The following is a 23,424-nucleotide window of genomic DNA, read 5'->3' on the forward strand; positions in this document are numbered from 1 at the left end:
AATGCATTCCTTGACTTTACAGTGACAGTGCAGACCCAGATTCGGAGGGTCTTGCGTCCAGTGTTTCCAGTTGCCAGCGAACCCCGATCTACAAGCCGTTCACGCAGCACCGTCCCCCCGTCGACTGCCCCCCCCACCCCGCCCCGCACAGCGTCACAGACGAGGAACTGCACTACGTCAAGACGTGTCTGCAGCGCTGGAGGACTGAAGTGGAGAACGACATCATTGGTATTCTGACGCACGCACTCATACTTTCACTGTTTCAATTTTGACGTAAAAAAATATATATGTAAAAAAAAACTAAAATAATTGCACTTACATGTTACCCCTACATCTAGCACTTTTTTAAACACGTGGCACTTTGTAATTTGGCTTATTTGAAGCAAATGTACATGAGTGATTCTTGCTGTTCTGAGTTGAATGCACACATTTTACCTTGCTCTCCCAAAATGTCTCCCAAAAAGAGTAACAAAAATTATGAAATAAATTAATTTGGAAGAATAACATTCTTATTTGTGTCTTTTTTTGTTTTGTGTGTGTGTGCGTGTGTGTGTGTGTGTGTGTGTGTGTGTGTGTGTGTGTGTGTGTGTGTGTGTGTGTGTGTGTGTGTCAGAGCTGAAGGCGAGCATTGACAGGCTCAGTCAGATGCTGGAGGGAATGTACACAGACAACAACCTCTGCCAGGTAAGACGTAAACTCATCTCACTTTGACTAGTCAGTGCTTATGTTCGTCAGAATCTTTCAGTTGATGATACAGGCGTGTAAACTGGCATCAGCAGTCTCCATGGGTCACTGACAAGAAAATTGTCTGAGACATTTGAAATTGTGAATTCGTAAATTTCTCATAAAAATGTATTGGGTTTTTTTCACATAGTAGGCCTATATATATATATTTTTTTTTTTAATTTTTGTCTCGGACAATTTTCTTGTCAAGTGACCGATGGAGACTGCTCGTGCCAATTTTCACGCTTGTATCACAAATTGAAAGATTGATTACATTTTTTATTAATTCAAAAACCGTCGGCATTATACATGTCATGTGTGTATGTCTTTGAAAAATATTAAGTCTTTAATAAAGAAAATAAAGAAATTCAAAAACTAATCTTATATAATATAGGTGCCGTACAGACTCCATGCAGTGTGTATAAATGGGTGAATGTGGTGAGAAATGTAAAGCGCTTCGGGGCTGAGAAAATTGGCTAATAAAGCGCTATATAAGTCAAGTCCATTTAACATTTCATTTTTCATGTATTGTGTATGAAAAAAAAAATATTATTTAAATTTTTTTATTAAAAACTCCCACTTATCTCAATAGGTGCCATACAGACTCCATGCAGTGCTTGTGCACGAGGGCCAGGCGTCCGCGGGTCATTACTGGGCGTATATCTACGATCACGCCAACCAGCGCTGGATGAAATACAACGACATGTGCATCACCGAGTCCACCTGGGAGGAGCTGGAGAGGGAGAGCTTTGGAGGCATGACCAACGCGAGCGCCTACTGTCTGATGTACATAGACGACAGGCTACCACAACTCATCACAGGTAGAGAGGGGATTCATCTGTCTGTCTGTCTGTCTGTCTGTCTATCTGCATCAATAATAAATAATGTTCTTATTGGGCAACAGTATTAAGGATCTGTGTTAAAGCTATAGTGTGTCAATTGTTTTGCAATGGCTTGAATTAAACCAACACTATAATTTTAATGTTACTGTTATTCTTTAAGTATTTCTTAACGGCCAAAGTATTCATGCAAACATTTTAGAAATCGGTTCATCCTAGCCTGAGAAAAGGCAGAAAGAGTGTTTTATGGTCTCACTGTATAACCCTACATTTTCCCATGCGTGACATCACACATGGAAAAATGTAGGGTTAGCATTAACAGGACAGCTGGGCCAAGGGAAGACTGAGGGAAGAAAAACCTCATTCATTATATTATAATAGCGATTTTATATTGATAGAACGCTGGTTCCGTATGGGTGAAGTATTCCTTTAAGTATTTTTAACGGCGGTTTATAAACAGACACCACAGACGATGAGACGGGCCAGGTGCTTCACGGTCTGGACTCTCTGCCGTCCGTCCTGAGACGTTACGTCAACGAAGACAATCGCTGGTTCCAGCAGGAGCTGAGCGAGTGGCAGGAGCAGTTCAGCCAGAACGCTGCACCGCAGGGCGAATCTACGGCCACCACCGCCTCCGCAGACCCTCAAAACCCAAACCCTGACCCTAACCCAAACCCTGAGACTGACCGCCATGACCCCATAACACACAGTGAGGATGGTGGGCCACAAACAGAGGAAGCATCTCAGGTAAGTTTAAAATTACATTTAAAAGTAAATTAAAGACCTACTTCACTGGTGGAAATATGAAGGTGTATTGAACTCTGAGATCCTGTGTAGTATACATGTGCCAACATTTTAAAAATCGGTTCATCCTAGCCTGAGAAAAGGCAGAAAGAGTGTTTTATGGTCTCACTGTCTTATCCTACATTTCCCATGTGTGACATCACGCATGGGAAAATGTAGGGTTAGGAATGCTTAGTATGCCTCTAATGGCCAATTTGTAAAATTCAGGCAACTAAGTTTGTTTTATTACGTGTGTTAACCTCATAACCATAACTCTAACCCCTTAATACAGAGGGAGGATGGAGTGGAGCTTACGGATGTAGCCGGACCCTCCACAGAAGAACCAGAGGTCGAAGCGACTTCAGAATCACAACCAGAGCCGGAGGGAGAGAAAGAGAAAGAGACAGAGCCCACAGAGAAACATGAAGGTTTGTTGAGTTTTGTTTTGTTTAATTTATTTTGGTCGTTTTCCAACTTATAGACAATAGAATCAGTCAAGATTTAGATAAACAGTAAACACACATTAAAGGTTCAGTAAGTGATTTGGTCCTTTTAGCTAACGTCCTGTCAGTGACTAGCAGTTAGCAGTCCCCTCCCTCGTCCCTACGTCACCACCACATCAACACACAGACAGCCGTCTTCGTCAGATAGTGCCGCGATGGAGAGCAGTGAGTCATCGTTCACCGGGCACAGAGACCACGCCTCTTTATAGCGCTCTGTCTCCTGATTGGATAAAAACCAGGATGCCCAGATTAGTACTTACTTCTGGGAATATTTTGTGTATTACGTCTTTTCAAACGACACGAAAGGTGTTTTTTTTATTATTTATTGCTTCTGTATACTTCATTGTAAACGGTCCGACGAGCATCGCATACACAATTGACGGTTAAGTAGACAGTATGTAGTGTACACATGTTGAGTATGTAGGAGGGAGGCTTTTCGAACACAGCCCCTCACACAGCTGTCAAGCTTTCTCAAGGCCTTCCAGTGTCCTTGCAGATGGCAAAACAGGTGGAGAGTGTTCTGCCCCCTGGACAGTCGGTTTAATTTCGGCCACATTAGCGCCCTCTGTGGTTAAGTGTGGTACTGCAGTCTATTATTAAACCAGGAAGTAGGCCCACATGTCTTAGAAATTACACCAGTTGTCAGTAGAGATTTCAGCCAAGCCGCATGGTGTATCAATCCGTTGCAATCCTCTGATTTGCCCCATCGTAAGCATTGCCTGTGAGTAGATTCCTATTGTTTAAGATGTGGTCATTCATTTCTGAGGAATATTTTACTCATTAATAGGATTTGTTTATGCTTTTATTAGGTTATAAAACTGCTATGATTTGCTATATATGCTAAGTCATGCTAGTACATTATATCTCAGTAGCATCATGAAGCTCACACTGTACTATGGCGTTATATTTGAGTACATATTTCTGTGTTCTTATGTTTTAAATTAATATTTTGCGTATTTCTTGTTTTTTGGACTAGAAGAATCAGAGTTAACTTCACTGTCGCCATCGCCATTGGAGACGTCTGGCTGTCACCCTGACGACAGCAGCAGTGCAACAGTCACTGACACCATGGCAACAAGCCAGAGCGCCACACAAGCCGAGAAGGAGATTCAGAGTCAGGTGGGCAAGTTCATGACTCCCTGTGTGTGTGTGTGTGTGTGTGTGTGTGTGTGCGTACTGCCTTTAGGGGGGTGACCACATTGACACTTTTGTTAATTCTAGCGCCCCCTTTGGAAAAACTATACAAAAATATCATTCTTTGCCCTGGGGGTGACTAGACGGACACATTTTCGTTGAATTGGGCTCAACTAGAAACACATTTGGAAAGGTTTTAAGTAGCCATTTAAAAAAAAGAAATTTACATTTTTATAATCTTAGCACTGGTGATTTTCCTTTGGCGCTGGAAAAAATATCTTTGGGGGACTCTAAAAATGTCTCTATGCAGGAAAAACCTTGCCTGCTGTCACCCCCACTCACCCCCTACTGTTAAATATGGGTCACACATTCCAGACCACTAAAATAACGTGGGTAAATCTGGGTCAGGGATCTTATTTCACCACTTAACATAGATAGCAACACAGAGCCGGGCTTTAAGGTCAGGCCGGGTGGACGGAAATGTACTGATGGGGTAAAGGTAAGTGAGTAAGTATAACTGTACTTACAGCTCCGGAAAAAATTAAGAGACCAGTCTGGATTTTTCTTCAATCTTCATCTCTACATTACTCAATGGAAATGCTCTTTAATGACAATTTCTTGGGGGGAATTTGGTAGAAATGTTGTCAGTAGTTTGTAGTATAAAACCAAAACGTTCATTCAACTCAAACATATACTTTTACATAGTAATACGAGAGACAATGAACATTTGGAGTCGTCTCTTAATTTTTTCCAGAGCTGTATGTCCTCTGTGTTTCTATGTTTTCAATTTGGAAGTGTAGTGTAAATGGTATTTAGTTTCCCTGCATTTCTACTACATTTCGTGGCAATGAAAATAAAGCTTCTTTGAAAATATTAAATCTTATTCAAATTCTTTCTCTTGTCAGACTCCTGTCCCTGAAGCAGATCTTAGTAACCAGGCAACAACATCGGAACCTCCCAACGTTCCGATTGAGAAGAGTGACACATCACCGTCGGTAACAGCAGACCTGGCCCCGAGAGCTGAAGGTGAGTTAAAAGTGCAGTGTGTAATATGACATCATCAAGAAAGTTCTACAAAGTTCTAGAATGCAACCCCAACCCTTTCGAATAACAACAGAAGCTACAGTGGCCTTCAAGGACAAGAACAATTCAGAATTTTAAACGATGCACCTGATGACATTCCAACTATGACACTTTCAAGATGGCGGCACTAGGCCTTGGTCCAAAATATGCAGAAATATGGACATATATGAGACCCTTTCTAAGGGAAAAAAATAAATAAAATAAAAATGTTCAGCTATTATGCACTAAATGAAACGTACTTATGGATATTTATAATTACTTTCTACAAAATCTGCTAGGAAATAAAACCCAAAATTCTACACACTGCAGGTTTAAGTTAAGTTACTTTATTAGTCAATGGTTGGTTGGTTACATTGAAATTCGTCTTTTCGCATATCCCCTCTCAAGTTACCACACTCCAGTCTCCCGTACTAGTAGAGCAGATAAGTGCTACAATCTTTCAATTCCTGATACAAGCGTGAAAATGGTCATGAGCCGTCTCCATGGGTCACTTCACAAGAAAATTGTCCGAGACAAAAAAAGGAAAAAAAATAAAAAAATTATGAAAAAAACCCCCAATACATTACTATGACAACTTTTCAAATTCACAATTTCAAATGTCTCGAACAATTTTCTTGTCAGTGATCCATGGAGACTAATGCTCATGCCAATTGTCACGCTTGTATCATCAACTGAAAGATTCTGACGAAAATAAGCACTTAGCCGCTCCACTATGGCAACTATGGATGTAACGATGCACGTATCGTACCCAACCGTCACAACACAAGCAATTCAAATGTTCCGGTGGTGAACTGCGATATGTAATTAATTAGGCTATATTGTACTTTCACCCATTTAATTTTAATTGCTGCCACTCTTCACCACTATGTAAATGTTTCAATAGTTTTTTTTCTTCTCTTCACCTGTTGTTGTGTATTTGATGTATTTGCATTGAATATTGTGTATACATTGTTGTTTTTCCTTGGAATTTGTTTGAACTCGACGTCATTGAAAATGAGGGTCACCCCTCAATTGGTCTCTCGAGGATAAATAAAAGTTAAATGAAAATGAAAAAATCCTGGCGTGAATATGCTGAATGTTCAGGCTTGTTTTGATTGCGGTGCGGAACTTACACTTTTATTTATGAAGTATTTTATTAATTGGAGAATTTGCAATGGCCATCCTATCCTCCCTAAGTAACAATATTTTGTGTATCGTTACACCCCTTTAGTAGAAACCCCTGAAGAAGAATCTACCCAGGAAGTGTCTGGGACGGAGCAGGAAGTGGTCCCAGCTCGGAGCAGACAGAGACCGACCGAGGACGTCGTGTCTGAAGTCGACATCCCAAACGTCGGCCGCATCACCGTGAGGGCCGACGCAGACGGGTACAATGAAGAGGTGAGGGTGTGTGTGTCTGTGAGTGTGAGAGAGTGTGTGTGTGTGTGTGTGTGTGTGTGTGTGTGTGTGTTTGTGTGTGTAGGTGTGTGTGTGTGTCTTTGTGTTTGTGTGTGTGTTATAATGTGAAATAAATGTTTGTGTGTGTGTGTGTGTGTGTATGTGTGTTATAATGCAAAATAAAAGTTTGTGTGTGTGTGTCTGTGTGTGTTATAATGTGAAATAAATGTTTGTCTGTGTGTGTGTGTGTCTGTAGGTGTGTTTGTGTGTGTGAAAGAGAGAGAGAGGTGAGTGCAGGGTGCTATAATGTGAAATAAATGTGTGTGTGTGTCCGTGTCTCTGTCTGTGTGTACATTCTGGAATAACGCTGGATTACATTTATTTTTTTCCTCAATATTCTACTCATAATACCCCATGACAACAACTTAGAAAGAGTTTGTTTGAGATTTTTGCTAATTTATTAAAAAATTTAAAACGAATAAATCACTTGTACTTTATAGTGTTTTTGGTAGGTTTGATTGTGTCTTGATTGGCTGCCTAGTATGTGCTATAACTCACTAGGGGTGGGAGGAGAGGTGGCCTAATAAACTAACTTAACTTAAAGGTGCAGTGTGTAATATGACATCATCAAGAAAGTTCTAGAATGCAACGCTCCCTGGGTAACTCCACCCCTTTCGAATGATAACAGAAGCTACAGTGGCCTTCAAGGACAAGAACAATTCTAAATTTTAAACAATGCACCTGATGACATTCCAACTATGACACTTTCATGATGGCGGCACTAGGCCCTGGTCCAAAGTATGGAGAAATATGGACATATATGAGACCCTTTCTAAGGAAAAAAATAATAATTCTAAAAAAAAAAATCAGTTATTATGCACTAAATTAAATGTACTTATGGATATTATAATTACTTTCTAAAAAATCTGCTAGGAAATAAAACCCAAAATTCTACACACTGCAGGTTTAACTATAACTCAGTCCTGTTTCTCCTCAGATGATGTTGACTCCAGCGATGCAGGGCGTCATCATGGCCATCGCCAAAGCTCGACAAATATTCGATACGGAAGGTCCAGAGGCCGGACTCATCAAGGTAAGGGGATTTGTGTGTGTGTGTGTGTGTGTGTGTGTTAAAAATGCATTTTTGGCATGTTTTTAAAGAAGAAAAATAGACAAAAAATCTCAGAAAATTATGTTTTTTCCTGCAGTGTCTTGCCCTTGACCAAATTCCCACAATGTTATTATATTTTATTGTATTTTATTATATTTTATTATATTTTTTAATTTTCTATACAGAACACAAACACACAACCAAAAAAGTGAACACACACATAAAAGACAAAACAAAATAAACAACTTACATGGCGTACTTTACTTAACATGTTTTCTAAGGACATTGTTTATACTAAAGGTTAATGTTGAGCAAGAAATATAAAAGGTGTCATGAAGGCCACTTCAGCGCTGCTATATGGTCGAGGAAAGGCTGACATATCTGCTTACATTTTTCTACTTTTCCTGAGATCTCGTTTGATGTTTTTTTTAAAATGATTATTCCTCCCCCTAGGCGTTCCACGAGGAGTATGCCCGTTTATACGAGCTATCTACGGAGGAGACGACTCCCCAGGACGACCCGCGGCTGCACCATTCTCTGGTTTACTTCTTCCAGAACAAAGCCCCCAAACGCATCATAGAGAGAACGCTGCTGGAACAGTTCACCGACCGGAACCTCAGCTTTGACGAGAGGTACGTTATGCCTTTAATAAACAGTCTATAAACAAGTCCTGTTTGGTTTGCACAGTGGGTTATAGCCCCACATTCATTCGCTTTTCTAATGTCTATTCTATACTTGATGTATTTTAATCTTGATGTATTTTATACCCCTGTGAAACACTTTGAATGGCCTTGTGTCTGAATTGTGCTATATAAATAAATAAACTTGCCTTGTCTTACCTTACACATACACAGAAAAATGGCCCTTAGACATTAGTTTATTATAGTGGATCAGTTTTCAAAATGTATAAAGAATATAAATACTGATAGGCTATTGAGAGGTACGTACACTTTATATACAGTCTATGGTACATACACATACACAGTGAGAAATATAAGTGAGAGAGAAGGATCCACTATACTACTATAGCTTTGACGAGAGGTATGTATGCCTTTTATATTTGTTTGTTTATTTATTAGGGACAGTGCATATTCATGAACAGCTGTAACATTTACAGCTGTAAAAATGCCAGATTTTAGCAAAAATGCTAGATTTCATCTGTTGTCCCTGGCATGCAAATAAATACAGGTTAAAAAAAAGAATACATAGACAAAGGCACAAATAACACAAGAAAATAAAAGAGTTTAAAGGTGGTCACAGACTTGGTTTTCTTTTATCCACTGTTTGAGGTGTGTTTTGAAGGTTGAATAATTTTGTGAGTCTCTTATTGTGAGTGGGATATACAGTTTATGGTACATTTATGAAAAAAAATAGGTATACAGGAAGGCAATTGTCAAAAGATTTCCCAAAAGATGATGATTTACTAAACCATTCAGCATTCTGCACTGAACAACTTTTTTCAAGGAAACATTTTCCCGCCAAGTTTTCATGATAATCAATCAAATTTTTGTATTTTTGTGTGCAACCAGTTATTAGTCTTTCAATAGAATCTGAGTTCACGGTTTAGAAACAGGCACATTTGTAATATTAATAATAATATTTTTTTTAAACATAACTTTGCTGTGATAAGAAGGTGATGAAGGTTAAAATCAAGTGGATCACAGTTTTAGTGTGTCTAAGCAATCCAGAAAAAACATCTGTAACAGTGATTAAGAAGACATACAGCAGTGGTTCTCAAAGTGTGGGGCGCGATCGGGGACCGGTGGGGCTTGAAAATATCCCCACCTCCAAAGTGGGGAATCACAAAGAAAGTTTGAGAACCACTGACATACAGTAAAGAGTAAACCATATGCATGTGTATATCACCCTCTAGTGTCCATGACAGGCATTGCAACATAGTCTGAATGCTCATGTATTTTCATTTTCATTTCATTTAACTTTTATTTATCCTCGTATCAATCCTATTGTTGTTTATTTTCACACAGGGCCATCAGTATCATGAGAGAAGCCCGAACGAAGCTACGCCTCATCAAACCAGACGACATGGACATGGATGAATATCTGGTACTGACTAACAAATGGGTTCAACTCTGAGTTATTGGTCAATTGGTGTAATTTTTTGTGATACGCTTTTTGTGTTTTTAGGGGTTTATCTGAATCAGAATCAGAAAGGATTTTATTGCCAAGAAGGGTTTTACACCAACAAGGAATTTGTCTTGGTGAATAAGGTGCATACAGTTAGACAATAAACAATGAACGAACAGTGACTGTAATATATACAATATAACACAATATATAAACAAGTGATAAGTTATCTGTCCTATATTTCTAATAATTTGTTACTATTTTAAACTGTTTGGTAAAATAAGAATAGTGTCTAAACGTAGGGTTAAGTTTGATATATTCAGTTTTTATCTTATTATCGACAACATCTATTAAAGGTTCAGTGTGTAGAATTGAAAGAAATTGAGGACAGTGGTGGATAATGCCATCTTTAGTAACTATAGCTTCTTGTCCTTGAAGGCCACCGTAGCTTCTGTAAATTCTCCAAAAAGGGAAGGGGTCAGCAAGGGAGCGTCGGCATCTACAATCTCACCACAAGATGCTGCCAAAATACTCCAAATAGTACACACTGTGCCTTTAATTTAACTGCACACACAGCAGAAGAAGTGACTATGTTGTTGTTTGTGTTTCACAGCAGTGGCACGATGACTACAAGCTCTTCAGAACGGTGTTTGTTTACCTGCTGACAGGGCTGGAGCACTACCAGCATGGGAAGTAAGTGTTCAACATTCACCAGCACACACAGACACACACACACACACAGACACACACACACACACACACACACACCCGGTGAGATTTCAAAGCAAGACACACCAAGGATATACATAAATAAATACTACATAGGGTTAATACTCTACATGTGATTTGTACAAACACATGTCAAGACAACGAGGCAGGTCAATAAAAATGTAAATAGAAAAAACGTTGAAGAATTCAAAAGTTTGAGCGCAGAACGAATGAATGATTTGCCAAAGCGAGAATTCACCTGCAAAGACATGAGTCGATCTTTAAACACTTCAAACAGAGGTATAGGGCCGTGGTTCTCACAGGCTACAGGGAGAAAGGGGTTTGTATAAAACATAAATTCAAATCATTTACATTGTGTGTGTGTGTGTGTGTCAGGATGCGTGAGGCTCTGACGTATCTGGCTCATGCGTACGAGACCAACAGCAACCTGCTGAAGAACGGAGAGAAACGAGGAATGGAGAAATCCCTCATCGGAAACTACAGGAGGAAATGTCTCACTGTGAGTTCAAGTTCAACTTTGCAAAGATTTATTTTTATTAAGAGATGCTAAGAACAATGTTTCAGGTTTCATTCATGTATTTTGAAAAAATTAGTAAAACTCAAATTCTCAAGTTTCATCTCTGTCTCTCTGACCTGTTGTTATAAACCAGAGACACAACACAAATGCAAAAATACCCACTCCCCGATCCCCAAACCACCACGCACAGACTTTTCTAAAGTAAAATAAATTCAACTGAGCAATAAGGAAAAAACAACAAAGCTTCAGGGCGAGTTGATGCCAAAAACCTATTCTGAAAACAAAAAAAACGAGCAACCCCGAACCTCAACAGTGAACGAAAACATGAGACAAACTCTGTAAAATAAATGGCAACTCACCCCTACCGGACATAATTAACTACAATAACTAACACGTAATAAATAATAATAATGGTTCGGGAATCTGCGAGCGAGTGCTGCTGCTGTCAATCATGCCACCAGCTGAGTGACTCCGGCGGAGCCTTTGAATGCCCGGAGGCTGATAGTGAGCCAATCAGCTTCCGCCACTTATGAAGCCAATCACCAGCACCTGCACCTGTACAGAAAAGCTCATTCACACGCAGAGGTCTCACTCCCACAAACCACTCAGGAAAAACAAAAGGAAAACAGCAAAGAACTAAACAAAACTAACAACATAGGCCAGGGCCGTAACACCTGTCAATAAAAAAAAGCATGACATTTGTTTTAAAATGTTGACGATAATTTCTCCTATCCCCTACACCTCTTCCCCCCAGGCCCTGAATGCGTCTGCGTCGCGGCTCTTCTGTAGCGGAGTGGAGCAGAGCGTTTCGGAGGCCGTGAGTCTGATGGACGAGGTCATCATCCCGTGTCTGCACCTCATGAGCCGAGACCGACACCTGTCACCTGACGACCACGACGCCATGGAGACCATACGCAGCAACTGGTGCTCCTGTTTAGGGCAGGATATGGAGGGTGAGATTAACAGCTGCCTGCTTCAGCGTTTACTTTCCTGTTACTTCAAAATTGGGGGCGGGACCTGATAAGCCTTTGGCTTCTTCCGTCTCCCTTCGGACAACACAAAGTATGATGTATGAATATTTGCAAGAGAAAATTGTGTATTGTGTGGAATTGTCCGAAAGAATAATTAATTAATTAATTAATAAATAAATAAATAAATAAATAAATAAATAAATAAATAAAATAAAAGCCAACTCACGTTTGTCCAGTGAAATGCTAATGTGAAGCCGCAGCCTTAATGCTCTATTTGTTTAACAGTAACTTAACTGCTGCGCGCTGATCTAAATCTAAATTGCACACACACACACACACACACACACAGCTATGTCAGCTATATGAACGTTATTGTTGTCTGGAGGGTGTGATTAAGATAAATGAATTAATTTATCAAATTAAAAAATATTACAAAAGTTTATGGCATTACGTTGGTTTAGGAAGTATTCTGATCCTTCAAATTCTACCAAACGTTTGTGCTACAAACTCGTATTGTACAGTCACTATAAATGAAACACTTTCTAACATTTAATTATGGCTCTGTCAACACCTAAACTAACAAACTAAACTAAAATACACTCAGAATAACCCTCTATTTCTCCTCTTCCTCTCCCTTCCTTCCAGCATTCATGTTTGAATAAATAAATAAATAAAATAAAATAAACTCTTCCCTTCTTTTCCCTTCTCCTTCCAGCGTCCTTGCAGGTGAAGCTTGGAGAGTTCTTGCCCCGTGTGTTGGAGGGTTCAGGTGAAGCCATCGCGCTCAAAGACCCTCCGAACGTCCCCCCTACGCCCGCACACGAGCTGTGTGATCGCCTCGCAGCCGTCATCGAGTCCATACACAAAACATCTGTAGTCGCTGTGCAGTAAAACAGACAGACAATGAAAATGAAAAGCAACACCACAAAAAAATGCAATTAATTTGAACCTCTTATCAACTTTTAGATTATTTTTAACAATAGTGGGATGGCATAGCTTATACCCTATTGTTTATGTTGTTATAAAAGGGCTGTGCTGATGAAAGACTGGGGCTTAGAAATTGTAATAACCTTCAGAATAGTGCTGAGAATGATTATGGAAAGTTTAGTTGATGTAAGTGCTTCAGAAGTTGAGATTGTTGGTCCAGAGAATAATGTTGAGATAGTGTCCGTTAAAGATGGTTGTATAGGAGAAATATACAGACGCAAGCAGACAAGGTTTAGTCAAGTAAACACCTAAATGTACATGTTGGACCTTTTATTTATACTAGTATGAAAGAGGAAATGTTATGGAAGCAAAATAGACAAACATCTCAAAATTGCTTGAAAACAACAACACAATTAAAATAGTGCCAAATCTACATGAAGTGACTGTATTGGTAGGAAATGTTGTTCTCTTGCTTAATAGTAACACATACTGTTTATGAGCTTTTTGTTAATATATGTTTTATATTTACTTTGTATTTTTTCAATTCAGAATTCTAGGACAATTTTACATAGGTGAAGTTAGATTGGAAGATATATTTAGTACTATATTATGCATAGGGCAGTGCTTTCTGTAGAACTGCTATATGTATGCTCGATTTTCAAGTGGCACGTTTGACTGCACTCTGCTGAACAGAATTGCCTTTTTGAATGCTTCTTTGTAAACTATGTAAAACAAAACCTTTGAAAGGAAAGAATTGGGACATACATTTAAATCCCAAATGCATAGTAGTATGATGAATTTAATCCTGAAAATTGGGATTTTTCAGTAACATGGGGATATTCTGACAGCCATGAATTGATGCTGATTTCACTGCTTTTTCACTTGTAGTCTGTGATGATGAAACTCAATAAATATTTTAAATACTCAATGTACTCCTTTGATTATTGACTGTTCTGTAAGAGATCATTAAGGCAAATTCGGTTTTTATAAACTAGCCTATATAGCCCATAGCTGTTTTGTCGGGTTCACAATGAAGATAAATATATATATTTTTTTAAATGTGGACTAAATTAATGTTAGGTGTCAAGTTCACACATGTCAACAGTCAATACATATACGCTACGCATCAATAAATCAGAGATCGTGTGCGTTCGCTCATTTTTTTGGGGGGGTCATATTGTCATATGTAAAAAAAAAAAAAAAAGTTAGATGTAAAAAAATAATATATATTTATATATAGGGGAAGGTGGGGTGATTTGTGCATTTTGGAAGTTGCAAAACCCCTTGTTTCTAGAAAACCGTGGAAGAAATTGGAAATGTGACCACATATTTAAGAAGAGCCATCCATTTGACTCATCCTGTAAAGAAGGGAGACACAAGGAATAAGATATAAGCACATTTAAGCTCAAAAAACTGTGTTTTGCCTTTCAAAGTAAAATTTCCATGATCAAGGTTTTTTGATTATTGTGTCTGAACAATTATAGACACGTTTGAAAACATTTGACACATGTTTTAGTGCTTTGGTATGCTACACTTTGAGTCTATATAGTTAGCACAATGTCAACCCTAAATTGCTGCATCATGCCTATTATCCAAAATTCTGGGGATGGGGTGATTTGTGCGCAAGGGCCTGGGTGAGTTATAAGTAAGTAAGTAAGTAAAATGTATTTATAAAAGCACATTTATGACAGTTTGCACTGTCCAAAGTGCTGTACATAGTGCATTCAGTAGGTAAACAATGAAGGTACAATAACAATAACCAAAATAAAAGACGTAAAGCCCATACATCCACATAAACACAGATAGTAGTGCAGAGGTAAGATAGTTAATGGGGAGGAAACACCAGGGTGTACATATGGGTTTTGAGCCTTGATTTAAAGGCAGAAATGTAGGGGGAATCACATTTGTCAGGTGGCAGTTGGTTCCACAAGCACGGAGCAACTAGTGCAAAGTACATTTCTGAGAGTTGTGCCAGTGGCATGGCTGTATACGCTGGTCACCAAAAGAAAGTGATTGTCTACAGTAGCTCAGAAGAGAGTGACATCTCAATTCCACTTAACGACACCACTGATGAGAGTTCAGATGGCCAGAAAGATGATGATGGTGACTTTGTCATTGTGACACAATGACGCACAAATCACCCCACGTAGTGGGGTGATTTGTGCGTCAAGACAACTTTTTTTCCGAAAGCTATATTTCTTAAACAGTTTATTCCAGATCCAAAGTTTTTATTGCCAGGGATGCACAACATCCTGAAATATATGTACATATTTGAGTTGGAGACATAACTGTCAAGGCCTCACTTTAAAATCACTTTGAGTAAAAAGTTGCACAAATCACCCCACCTTCCCCTATACATATATATATATATGACTGAAGTAAAAATGTACACAAAAAATAAAATGACTAATTTGCCACAGCGCCTCTGAGCACATAGCTGACTGGAATTAAATTGTTGCGTTGTGGATCCATAACCTTTTAAACAATTCCCTGAGATTGCTAACTTAAAGAGGAAAGCTAACGAACAAATTAATTTAACTGTAAAAATGCTAAGCTTACATTTTTGGAAGAAAACAGTAGCAACAGTTTACAATGTATGTAGGCTACATAATCAAAATTATTTGCTAGCCAGAGGAGATAGCTTATAGTTAGTCTCGCGAAGCCAGACCAAACTACAGCAAGTAGCTTATAGTTAACAGAGCATACTAACATGTGCTCAACAAACATTTTGCCCTGGTCATTAGCACGGCTGCCGTCAGTATAAAAAGCCCAAGGAAGTACCACATAAGGCGAGCTTGCTGTGTGTCAATGTGTGAAAAGTAAAATTATAATTAAAAGATGAATTACTTACCTGGATAAAGGTTATTTCATGGGATAGTTATGAGCTCCATTCTCTGTGCTGGTGGCTTCCTGTGTGTGCTGCTTTCAGGGGAAGAGAGCCGCGCGATTTTCTCCCATTATTATCTATTCACCTGCAGTGACCTGACTTTGAACTACTAGCCTACTTCATTACCTGGAGTTAACTACTACAAACATTGTTTACATTTTATTGTTTTAAAGGTCCCATATTATGCTAAATGCACTTTTTAAATGTGTTCTAACATATCCATGGGTCCACGGTATGCCTAGAGACTGCCAAAATATTTAAAAAAATAACAATCTCTCCTTTTCTCACTCTCCCCCTTTCTGAAACCCCCACCCCTCCCCCCCAATATACTCCAGTCAGAATTCTCCTCGTTTCTGACCTCACAAACTGGAAAGCCAGAAGCTTCCACTGTGCAGCCCACACCCCTATTTCTTATTGGTCCACGGCCCTGACAGACAGAGGGCGAGGCGTATCTGGCTTCGCTTCCGGACAGGGGGCGGGGGGAGCTCAAAGATTGTATATTTACGAGGGGAGCTGCAGCTCTTTTTAAAAAAATAGGCCATTGTGAGATTAGCTGAACATCAGCATAGTACAATAAATTATCTGAAAGTTTTTTTCAGCAAACAATTAAAGAAAAACGTATTAGGGACCACTAAGACCATATAATATGGTGTATAATAGTACCGAAAAGTGTATAATATGGGAGCTTTAAGTTTTTGAGACTTAATTAAACGCCGCACTTGTGTGTCTGATTTGGGTTTGACGCTCCGTTGCACGCTTCTCAGAGATAGTGCTTGAAATAGACTTGTTGCTGATTTGGTAAAAGTCGTAGGTTAAAGGAATACTTCACCCATATGGAACCAGCGTTCTATCATTATAAAATCACTATTATAATATAATGAATGAGGTTTTTCTTTCCTCAGTCTTCCCTTGGCCCAGCTGTCCTGTTAATCCTAACCCTTACTGTGATGTCACATGAAGGAAAATGTAGGGTTAGACAGTGAGACCATAAAACACTCTTTCTGCCTTTTCTCAGGCTAGGATGATGATTTTTGCACATTTATACTACATAGGATCTCCGAGTTCAATACACCTTCATGTTCCAACCGGTGAAGTAGGTCTTTAAGAGCCCCCATGCGTCCCACCAATTCCAAACCACCTCTGGTTCATGTGGCAGCGATGTCGGTGGACGTGATGCTGCCACAGGTTGTATTATGGACAGGTTTAGATCCCCCCACACACACACACACATACACACACTGAAGACAAGGCACATTGCAATTTGAAATTTCTTTTTACTTAAAAAAGATCAAAATAAAGATGAACAATTGAACCAAAATCAGACGCCATTTTACACTTCTTCTTCAGCTTCTTCTTCTTCGTCGGATGAACGGCGGCAGGACAAAAAGTTTATTATTATGTCCTGACACATTTCAGCCGGTATTTCTCCCCCCTGCCAAACTTCCCTGGAACCAGAGAATGAAGGAAAAACATTTTAGAAAAACCAAAACTGCATTGTCGGCCATTTTTGCTTTTCGCTGAAGTTGTGGCGTCTTGTTTTCGTTTTCGTAGATTGTCCTTTCGTTTGTCCCGAAGAAATGAGAAAGGAACAAATTCAGTAAAATACATTTCTGCTACAGTGTGTCCAGCTTTCCCCCTGGGAGGGTCCACAGTGTTTTCAACAAGGAAGGGCTCGGAAAATTCCACTTTGTAGCAGCCGATAACTTAATAATTCATCAGTTTTTAATGTAATAAAAGTCAATAATGTATTCAAATAACCAAATAACTTTTTTTAAGTTTGTGTGGTCAGGTCTTTAAAGTAGCTACGAGGAACTTTTAAATATTTCTGAAACAGTCTCGTTTTTTCTCTGATGATCATAAATGACATTTAACGGCAAAGAAAAGAAAAAGGAAATCATACAATTTTTAAAAAAGTGATTGTGTTTTTTATTAAAGAAATGTTACTTCATAATAATCGGCTTTTATTTCATTGAAACTTGAAAAATGCTCAAGTTATTTATTGGCAGTTATTACGTTATCGACCGTTATTAAACTATCGGCTGCTACACACATACAAACATACCAACCGCTTCACCAGCTCGAAATGGCATTATTCAAATCGCCCCCCCCCCCCCCCCCCCGCCCACACACACACACACACATACATACATAATGCTCTAAAAAGATCTACCCAGATAATACTTTGACTGTCGACATTTGAAAACCAGGAGACGGACAGTTTCTTTTTAATTATTCTCAGTACAAAAAATAGATCAAACAATGAAAATAGTATATTGTTATTTTGACTGCAGACTTGATTCTGGTCTACGTGTGTCTGCACAGTGAGGGGCGTGTGGTTTAAAGGAATACTTCACCCATACTGAACCGGCGTTCTATTATTATAAAACAGCTATTATAATATAATGAATGAGGTTTTTCTTCCCTCAGTCTTCCCTTGGCCCAGCTGTCCGGTTAATCCTAACCCTACATTTTTTAAACCATGTGTGATGTCACAAATGTAGGGTTTGACAGTGAGACCATAAAACACTCTTTCTGCCTTTTCTCAGGCTAGGATGAGCCGATTTCTCAAATGTTTGCACATTTATACTACATATGATCTCAGAGTTCAATACACCTTCATATTTCCACCGGTGAAGTAGGTCTTTAAGGGGTTGGGGGGGTTGGAGCTACGTACTGTAACATTCATTGTTGAATAATATATTAATAATGACATTTGTATGCAACAGGTATCGGAATATTTGGGCAGTCGATACCGATGGCGATACCACCTTTCACATTGAGAGCTTGAATGATTCCTATATAAGACAGTTAAAGGTGCAGTGTGTAGAATTTATTGGAATTTTTCTTGGTAGAAATTAAGTATAATATTAATTTTTTCTTTAAATAAGTGCTTGAAAATAAAAGTTGTCGTTTCTTTATTTCCTTAAAATTTGCCGTCTTTTGTAACTAGCTTCTTGTCCTTGAAGGCCACCGTAGCTTCTGTCAATTCTCCCGAAGGAAGGGGTTAGCAAGGGGAGCGCTGCAATCTGGAATCTCACTTATTGATGCCACTAAATATTCCGATATTACACACTGCACCTTTAAATATTAAACATATAACAAATTTAAAACACATTTTGCCTTCCACGTGGCATCGTCTTTTTCATTATTGCAATGAATAAAATCTTTAAATATGACTTCTATAAAAAAAAAAAAAATGAACTGTCTGTCCGTCCACTACAGTATCCGCTATGTACATCTGTTTTAAAAAGCAAGCATGTTACACAGTCGCCCCTATGTACACACAGCTAAATTCTTCATTATTGTTTTTCCACGTAATATACATTATTTACTTATTTTCACAGTTTTCCTATGTGTTGCTCATATATTCAATACCAATAGAATAAATTTGTCCGCTATTATGAATACAAATATTTTTTATCCTCTGTGTCTTCGCGGCACACGTCCCTCGTTGATATCTTAGCGAGAGTCGTCCGTCTCATAAACGTCCGTGTAGCAAATACCGTTCACTTCGAAAACAATCTTGATTGTGGTTCAGTTTTTGTATTATTAACCCCCACCACCACCAAAAAAAAAAAAACGCTCAGTTCGTTTTTTTTTTTTTTTTTTTTTTTAAGTTTTCAAGTTTACAGTTTCCTGGTCGTTGTCTGTATGTATCACATAAATTATGATGATATTATTCCTTTTTCTTCCGTCACCGGAGCGATGTTAAAACGGTTGAATATCTCCAGTTGATTCCGATGTTCTTTTGATTCAAACGTAACACTTCAAGCTCCGCTCCACAGTGAAAAGAAAATCGATTTTGTTCTGTACTTTTTCCACGTAGATAAATCCTCCAACCACAGCCAGCCATACCCTCTTAACAGCGGTAGTTGTTGCCCACTGAAGGTGCACCATTGTCGGGTTGTGTGAATCCTGTTGAGTCCTTGGTGAGTTTTTGTGGTTGTTTTCGTTGTTGTTCGCTGTTCAACTATTGTTATTTTTCTTCCTTCTTGCTATTTGGAATAAGGCACTTGAGAGGTATTTGGTTTTCAGGGCATCTCAGAGGAGACCAGGGCCAGTCCGGAGCCCTGGCGGAGAGGGGGGCCCGCGTGCACCGCTTTGGGACAGTCCGGGGTCAAGACGCGCCCGTTCTCTCCCACGCTGCCGGTAATGGACAGACGAGCCTTGTTCCTCATGGCTTCTGTGAAGGTCAGCTGAGGAGAGAGAGGAGACAGAGAGAGAGGGAAGGTTTGTGTGTTGAGATGGAGGAAGTGAGAATAAGAAAATAATGTACAGTTGCAGATTGATTGGAGTTTTAGGCCTAATTTGGTAGGTGTGTATTGAGATGGATAATTTTAATGTTAAAATAATGTTTTTTTTAAGAGTTTCAGATTGGAGCTTTATACTGTGAGAGGAGACAGAGAGAGGGAAAGGTTTGTGTATGGAGGAGTTAACAATCCGATTTTTTTTTTTTTTTACAGTTTCAGATTGGAGTCTTGAGACTGCTGTGATATAAAACTAAACTCTGCAGCAGTAAAGGCAGATTAAATTGTGTTCATCTTTCAGATATATTTGGTTTCATTGATCATGCTTCATGTTTTTCTTCTTACTTTCTCTCCAGTCTCCTATCTATCATAATGTTGCATCTATCTATATATAATCTATCTCTTTCTGTCAAAGCTGTAGAGGACGCTGTGATCTTATATTTATCGGAACAATTATCGTTGTTTTTCATTAGCCACTGCAGTTTAACTCAACAGCTGACATTTTTTTTTAATTTTTTTTTAAATATTTTTTCTTTTCATTTTTATGCTTTATTGATAGTGTAGAGACAGAGTTGAAATGGGTCAGAGAGGGGAGTGACATGCAGAGAACGACCGCGGGCTGGAATCGAACCCGGGTCCGCTGCTGGCCGAGGCTCATGGTGGGGACGCCCTACCAACTGAGCTAAGGGCGCCCCTGACATTTACTTCTCTCTCCAAAACACTTCAGTAGAACTAAAACTCCAATCTGTCAAAACAACATTCTAAAATCACAACACAGCTTTATGGTTAAATACTCACAGTAGCCTAGCAACCACAGTGTCAACAATAAACACCTTTCATAGCCATTCAGTAGTGTCAAGCCGGCCCCAGAGTAAACATGTAAATCCATTTAGCGACAGAGTTATTACACACAGTGAGTGATAGAGAGGTGCAGACAAGTGGGACAGGGAAGCTGACTAAGCATACAGTGAAAGCCATAATGAAACATTGTGTTTGAGTGGCGATGGGGGACACATAACCACATTGGACAGATATATATATACATAGAGATAGATATGCACAGTTTGAAAAGGATATCTCAAAAGCTATTGGTTAAGGGCCTAGGGGAAATATACAGAGTAAATTGCGCACATCAATACAATCAGTTAAGCTCGAGGGGTTTGTTAACTTAGGTCTACCTACGCCTCAACATGTATAGAGTGTTTGAATATGGTTTTATTATGTAGCCTAGTGCTCCCTGTGTGTGTGCTTAGGGCGGTTTTCGGCTTTCTCATTACATTTGCTCCATGGATGCACATTGATGGTCTGGTCTATTGCAACTGACAGACTTGGGACAGTGATATTCCTAAGGTCCATACCATGTACTTTTCAGGGTTGAAGTGTGTGTGTGTGTGTGTGTGTGTGTCTGTGTCTGTGTGTGTCAAGTGTGTGTGTGTGTCAAGTGTGTGTGTGTGTGTGCGTGTGTGTGTGTGTCTGTGTGTGTGTGTGTCAAGTGTGTGTGTGTGTGCGTCAAGCGTGCGTGTGTGTGTGTGTGTGTGTGTGTGTGGGTGCGTGTGCCAATGTCTGCAGCCCACACAGGCTACTAAGGAGTTCAGTCGGCGACGTCATGTTAGAGCAATGACATCACTTCCGGTCACATTGATAGTGAAGCTTGAACGCCACATGATAAAACATAGAGGTGGGAAGCATTTAGCCACTGGTCCTAGTAGCCGTGTGTGTGTGTGTGTGTGTGTGTGCGTTTGCGTGCGTTTGTAGCCGTGTGTGTGTGTATTTCTGTCTATCTGTGTGTGTGTGTGTGTGTGTGCGTTTGCGTGCGTTTGTGCGTCTGTGTGTGTGTGTGTCTATCTGTCTGTCTGTGTGTGTGTGTGTGTGTGTGTCTTTCTGTCTATCTGTGTGTGTGTGTGTGCGTTTGCGTGCGTTTGTGCGTCTGTGTGTGTCTGTCTGTCTGTGTGTGTGTGTGTGTCTGTCTGTGTGTGTGTGTGTCTGTCTGTCTGTGCGTGCATGCGTCTGTGTGTGTCTGTCTGTGTGTGTGTGTGTGTGTGTGTGTGTGTGTGTGTGTGTGTGTGTCAGGACGCCACATGACCACATGATAGGACATAGCGGTGGGAAGCATTTTGCCACTGGTCACGACACTCACTCACTTAGCTTAGCTTTAGCATGGCACAGCTAGCACGATGACACCACACATTTTTTTAAACATATTTCTTTTCACTTACAATCTCCGTGGAGGGAGCTACAGTGTTTTAGGAAGGTGGCAAAGGCCTGTTGCTTGTGTGGGACCCTCTACGAGAAAAACACCCCAATTTACATTTTATCAGCTTCCCCGTCGCTGCCAAACCCATTGAAACAATCGCTAAACTCGGCTAAATTCGGGATGCTTGGGACGCTACGAATCGGGCTATGGTTTTGGCTAGTAGTGGGTTCGGGGCTATGGTGGTGGTTGTCTGTATGGCAGGGGTAGCAGTTGTGGGGTAGATAACGGGGGTTTTGGGGTTGGATTTGGGGGTGGGACAGGGGTTGGGGTTGGGGTTGGGATAGGGCCTCCACCTTCATTCTCTTGGCCTCGTTGCGCGACTTGTAGCAGAATTCGATGAGGGCCACCAGCATGGCCAGACCGAGACCCCCCACCAGGATGTAGAAGACCCCCGCCACGTTACTCAGACTGAGCGCCTGGGAAGACTTGTCCTGTGGTCGACGGGTAGATGGTTGGGACAGACAGGAGGGAAAAGAACACACACAGAAAACATAGTCAGCGCTGGTTTTAGCAGAGGCAGCGTGTGTGTGTGTGTGTGTGTGTGTGTGTGTGTGTGTGTGTGTGTGTGCGTGCGTGCGTTGTTTTAGCATAAGCAGCAAAAAGTGTATTGAAATACTCAAGACATTTATAAATTGGTAAGACAGGGCAATGTGGAGAAATCTCATAATAACTTCATCAGAATCATGCACACATAAACAAATTAACACAGATTGACACACACACACGCACAAACACACACACACGCTTGACACACGCACGCAAGCACGAACACATACACACACACACACACACACTCCACACTTATCATTTAATTCCTACTCTTCCTCTGGCGTCTGGCACAGCTGTATGGAGCCATTCATGCAACATTATTAAGTAGAGCTCCGGTGTCTGTGAGTTCTGACATTCAGCTTGGAACCTGCTTTTATTCTAATATATACAGCTGATCCTTTCTAATATCACCTACGTCTTTATAGGGGCATTGAACTTATTATTACCTTAACGATCGCTTGTCATGCTTGGTGTCATTTATAGGTGATAGCCCTGTTTGTGTGTGTGTGTGTGTGTGTGTGTGTGCGTGTGTGTGTGTGTATGTGTCTGTGTGAGTATGTTTCTGTCTGTGTGTATTTGTGTGAGTGTGAGTGTCTGTCTGTGTGTGTGTATTTGTGTGTGTGTGTGTGTGTGTGTGTGTGTGTGTGTGTATGTGTCTGTGTGTGAGTATGTTTCTGTCTGTGTGTATGTGTGTGTGTCTGTGTGTGT

The 23,424-nt window shown here is 39.9% G+C and overlaps 2 protein-coding genes across 3 annotated transcripts in view; one reads left to right on the top strand and one right to left on the bottom strand.

Moving 5' to 3' along the window:
* Window positions 1-12,743, top strand: part of usp28 (ubiquitin specific peptidase 28) — a gene marked incomplete at both ends in the record, with an annotated part of 32,333 nt that extends 19,590 nt beyond the window's left edge. Inside the window, 15 exons of the mRNA XM_080041601.1 lie at window positions 23-228; window positions 614-684; window positions 1,316-1,544; window positions 2,023-2,309; window positions 2,638-2,773; window positions 3,825-3,967; window positions 4,888-5,008; window positions 6,276-6,442; window positions 7,437-7,532; window positions 8,004-8,182; window positions 9,536-9,614; window positions 10,249-10,328; window positions 10,740-10,863; window positions 11,636-11,834; window positions 12,568-12,743. Of these exons, the coding sequence (XP_079897727.1) occupies window positions 23-228; window positions 614-684; window positions 1,316-1,544; window positions 2,023-2,309; window positions 2,638-2,773; window positions 3,825-3,967; window positions 4,888-5,008; window positions 6,276-6,442; window positions 7,437-7,532; window positions 8,004-8,182; window positions 9,536-9,614; window positions 10,249-10,328; window positions 10,740-10,863; window positions 11,636-11,834; window positions 12,568-12,743 (2,293 nt within the window). The remainder of the gene's footprint in view (window positions 1-22; window positions 229-613; window positions 685-1,315; window positions 1,545-2,022; window positions 2,310-2,637; window positions 2,774-3,824; window positions 3,968-4,887; window positions 5,009-6,275; window positions 6,443-7,436; window positions 7,533-8,003; window positions 8,183-9,535; window positions 9,615-10,248; window positions 10,329-10,739; window positions 10,864-11,635; window positions 11,835-12,567) is intronic.
* Window positions 12,744-19,697: 6,954 nt separating this feature from the next.
* gria4b (glutamate receptor, ionotropic, AMPA 4b) overlaps window positions 19,698-23,424 on the bottom strand; it is a gene marked incomplete at both ends in the record, with an annotated part of 157,975 nt that continues 154,248 nt past the window's right edge. For both annotated transcript variants that reach the window (XM_080040914.1, XM_080040913.1), the window contains 2 exons: window positions 19,698-19,862; window positions 22,461-22,598. In XM_080040914.1, the coding sequence (XP_079897040.1) occupies window positions 19,698-19,862; window positions 22,461-22,598 (303 nt within the window). The remainder of the gene's footprint in view (window positions 19,863-22,460; window positions 22,599-23,424) is intronic.

The sequence above is a fragment of the Ammodytes marinus genome, assembly GCF_949987685.1.
Source record: "Ammodytes marinus genome assembly, chromosome: 14".
Classification (NCBI taxonomy): domain Eukaryota; kingdom Metazoa; phylum Chordata; class Actinopteri; order Uranoscopiformes; family Ammodytidae; genus Ammodytes; species Ammodytes marinus.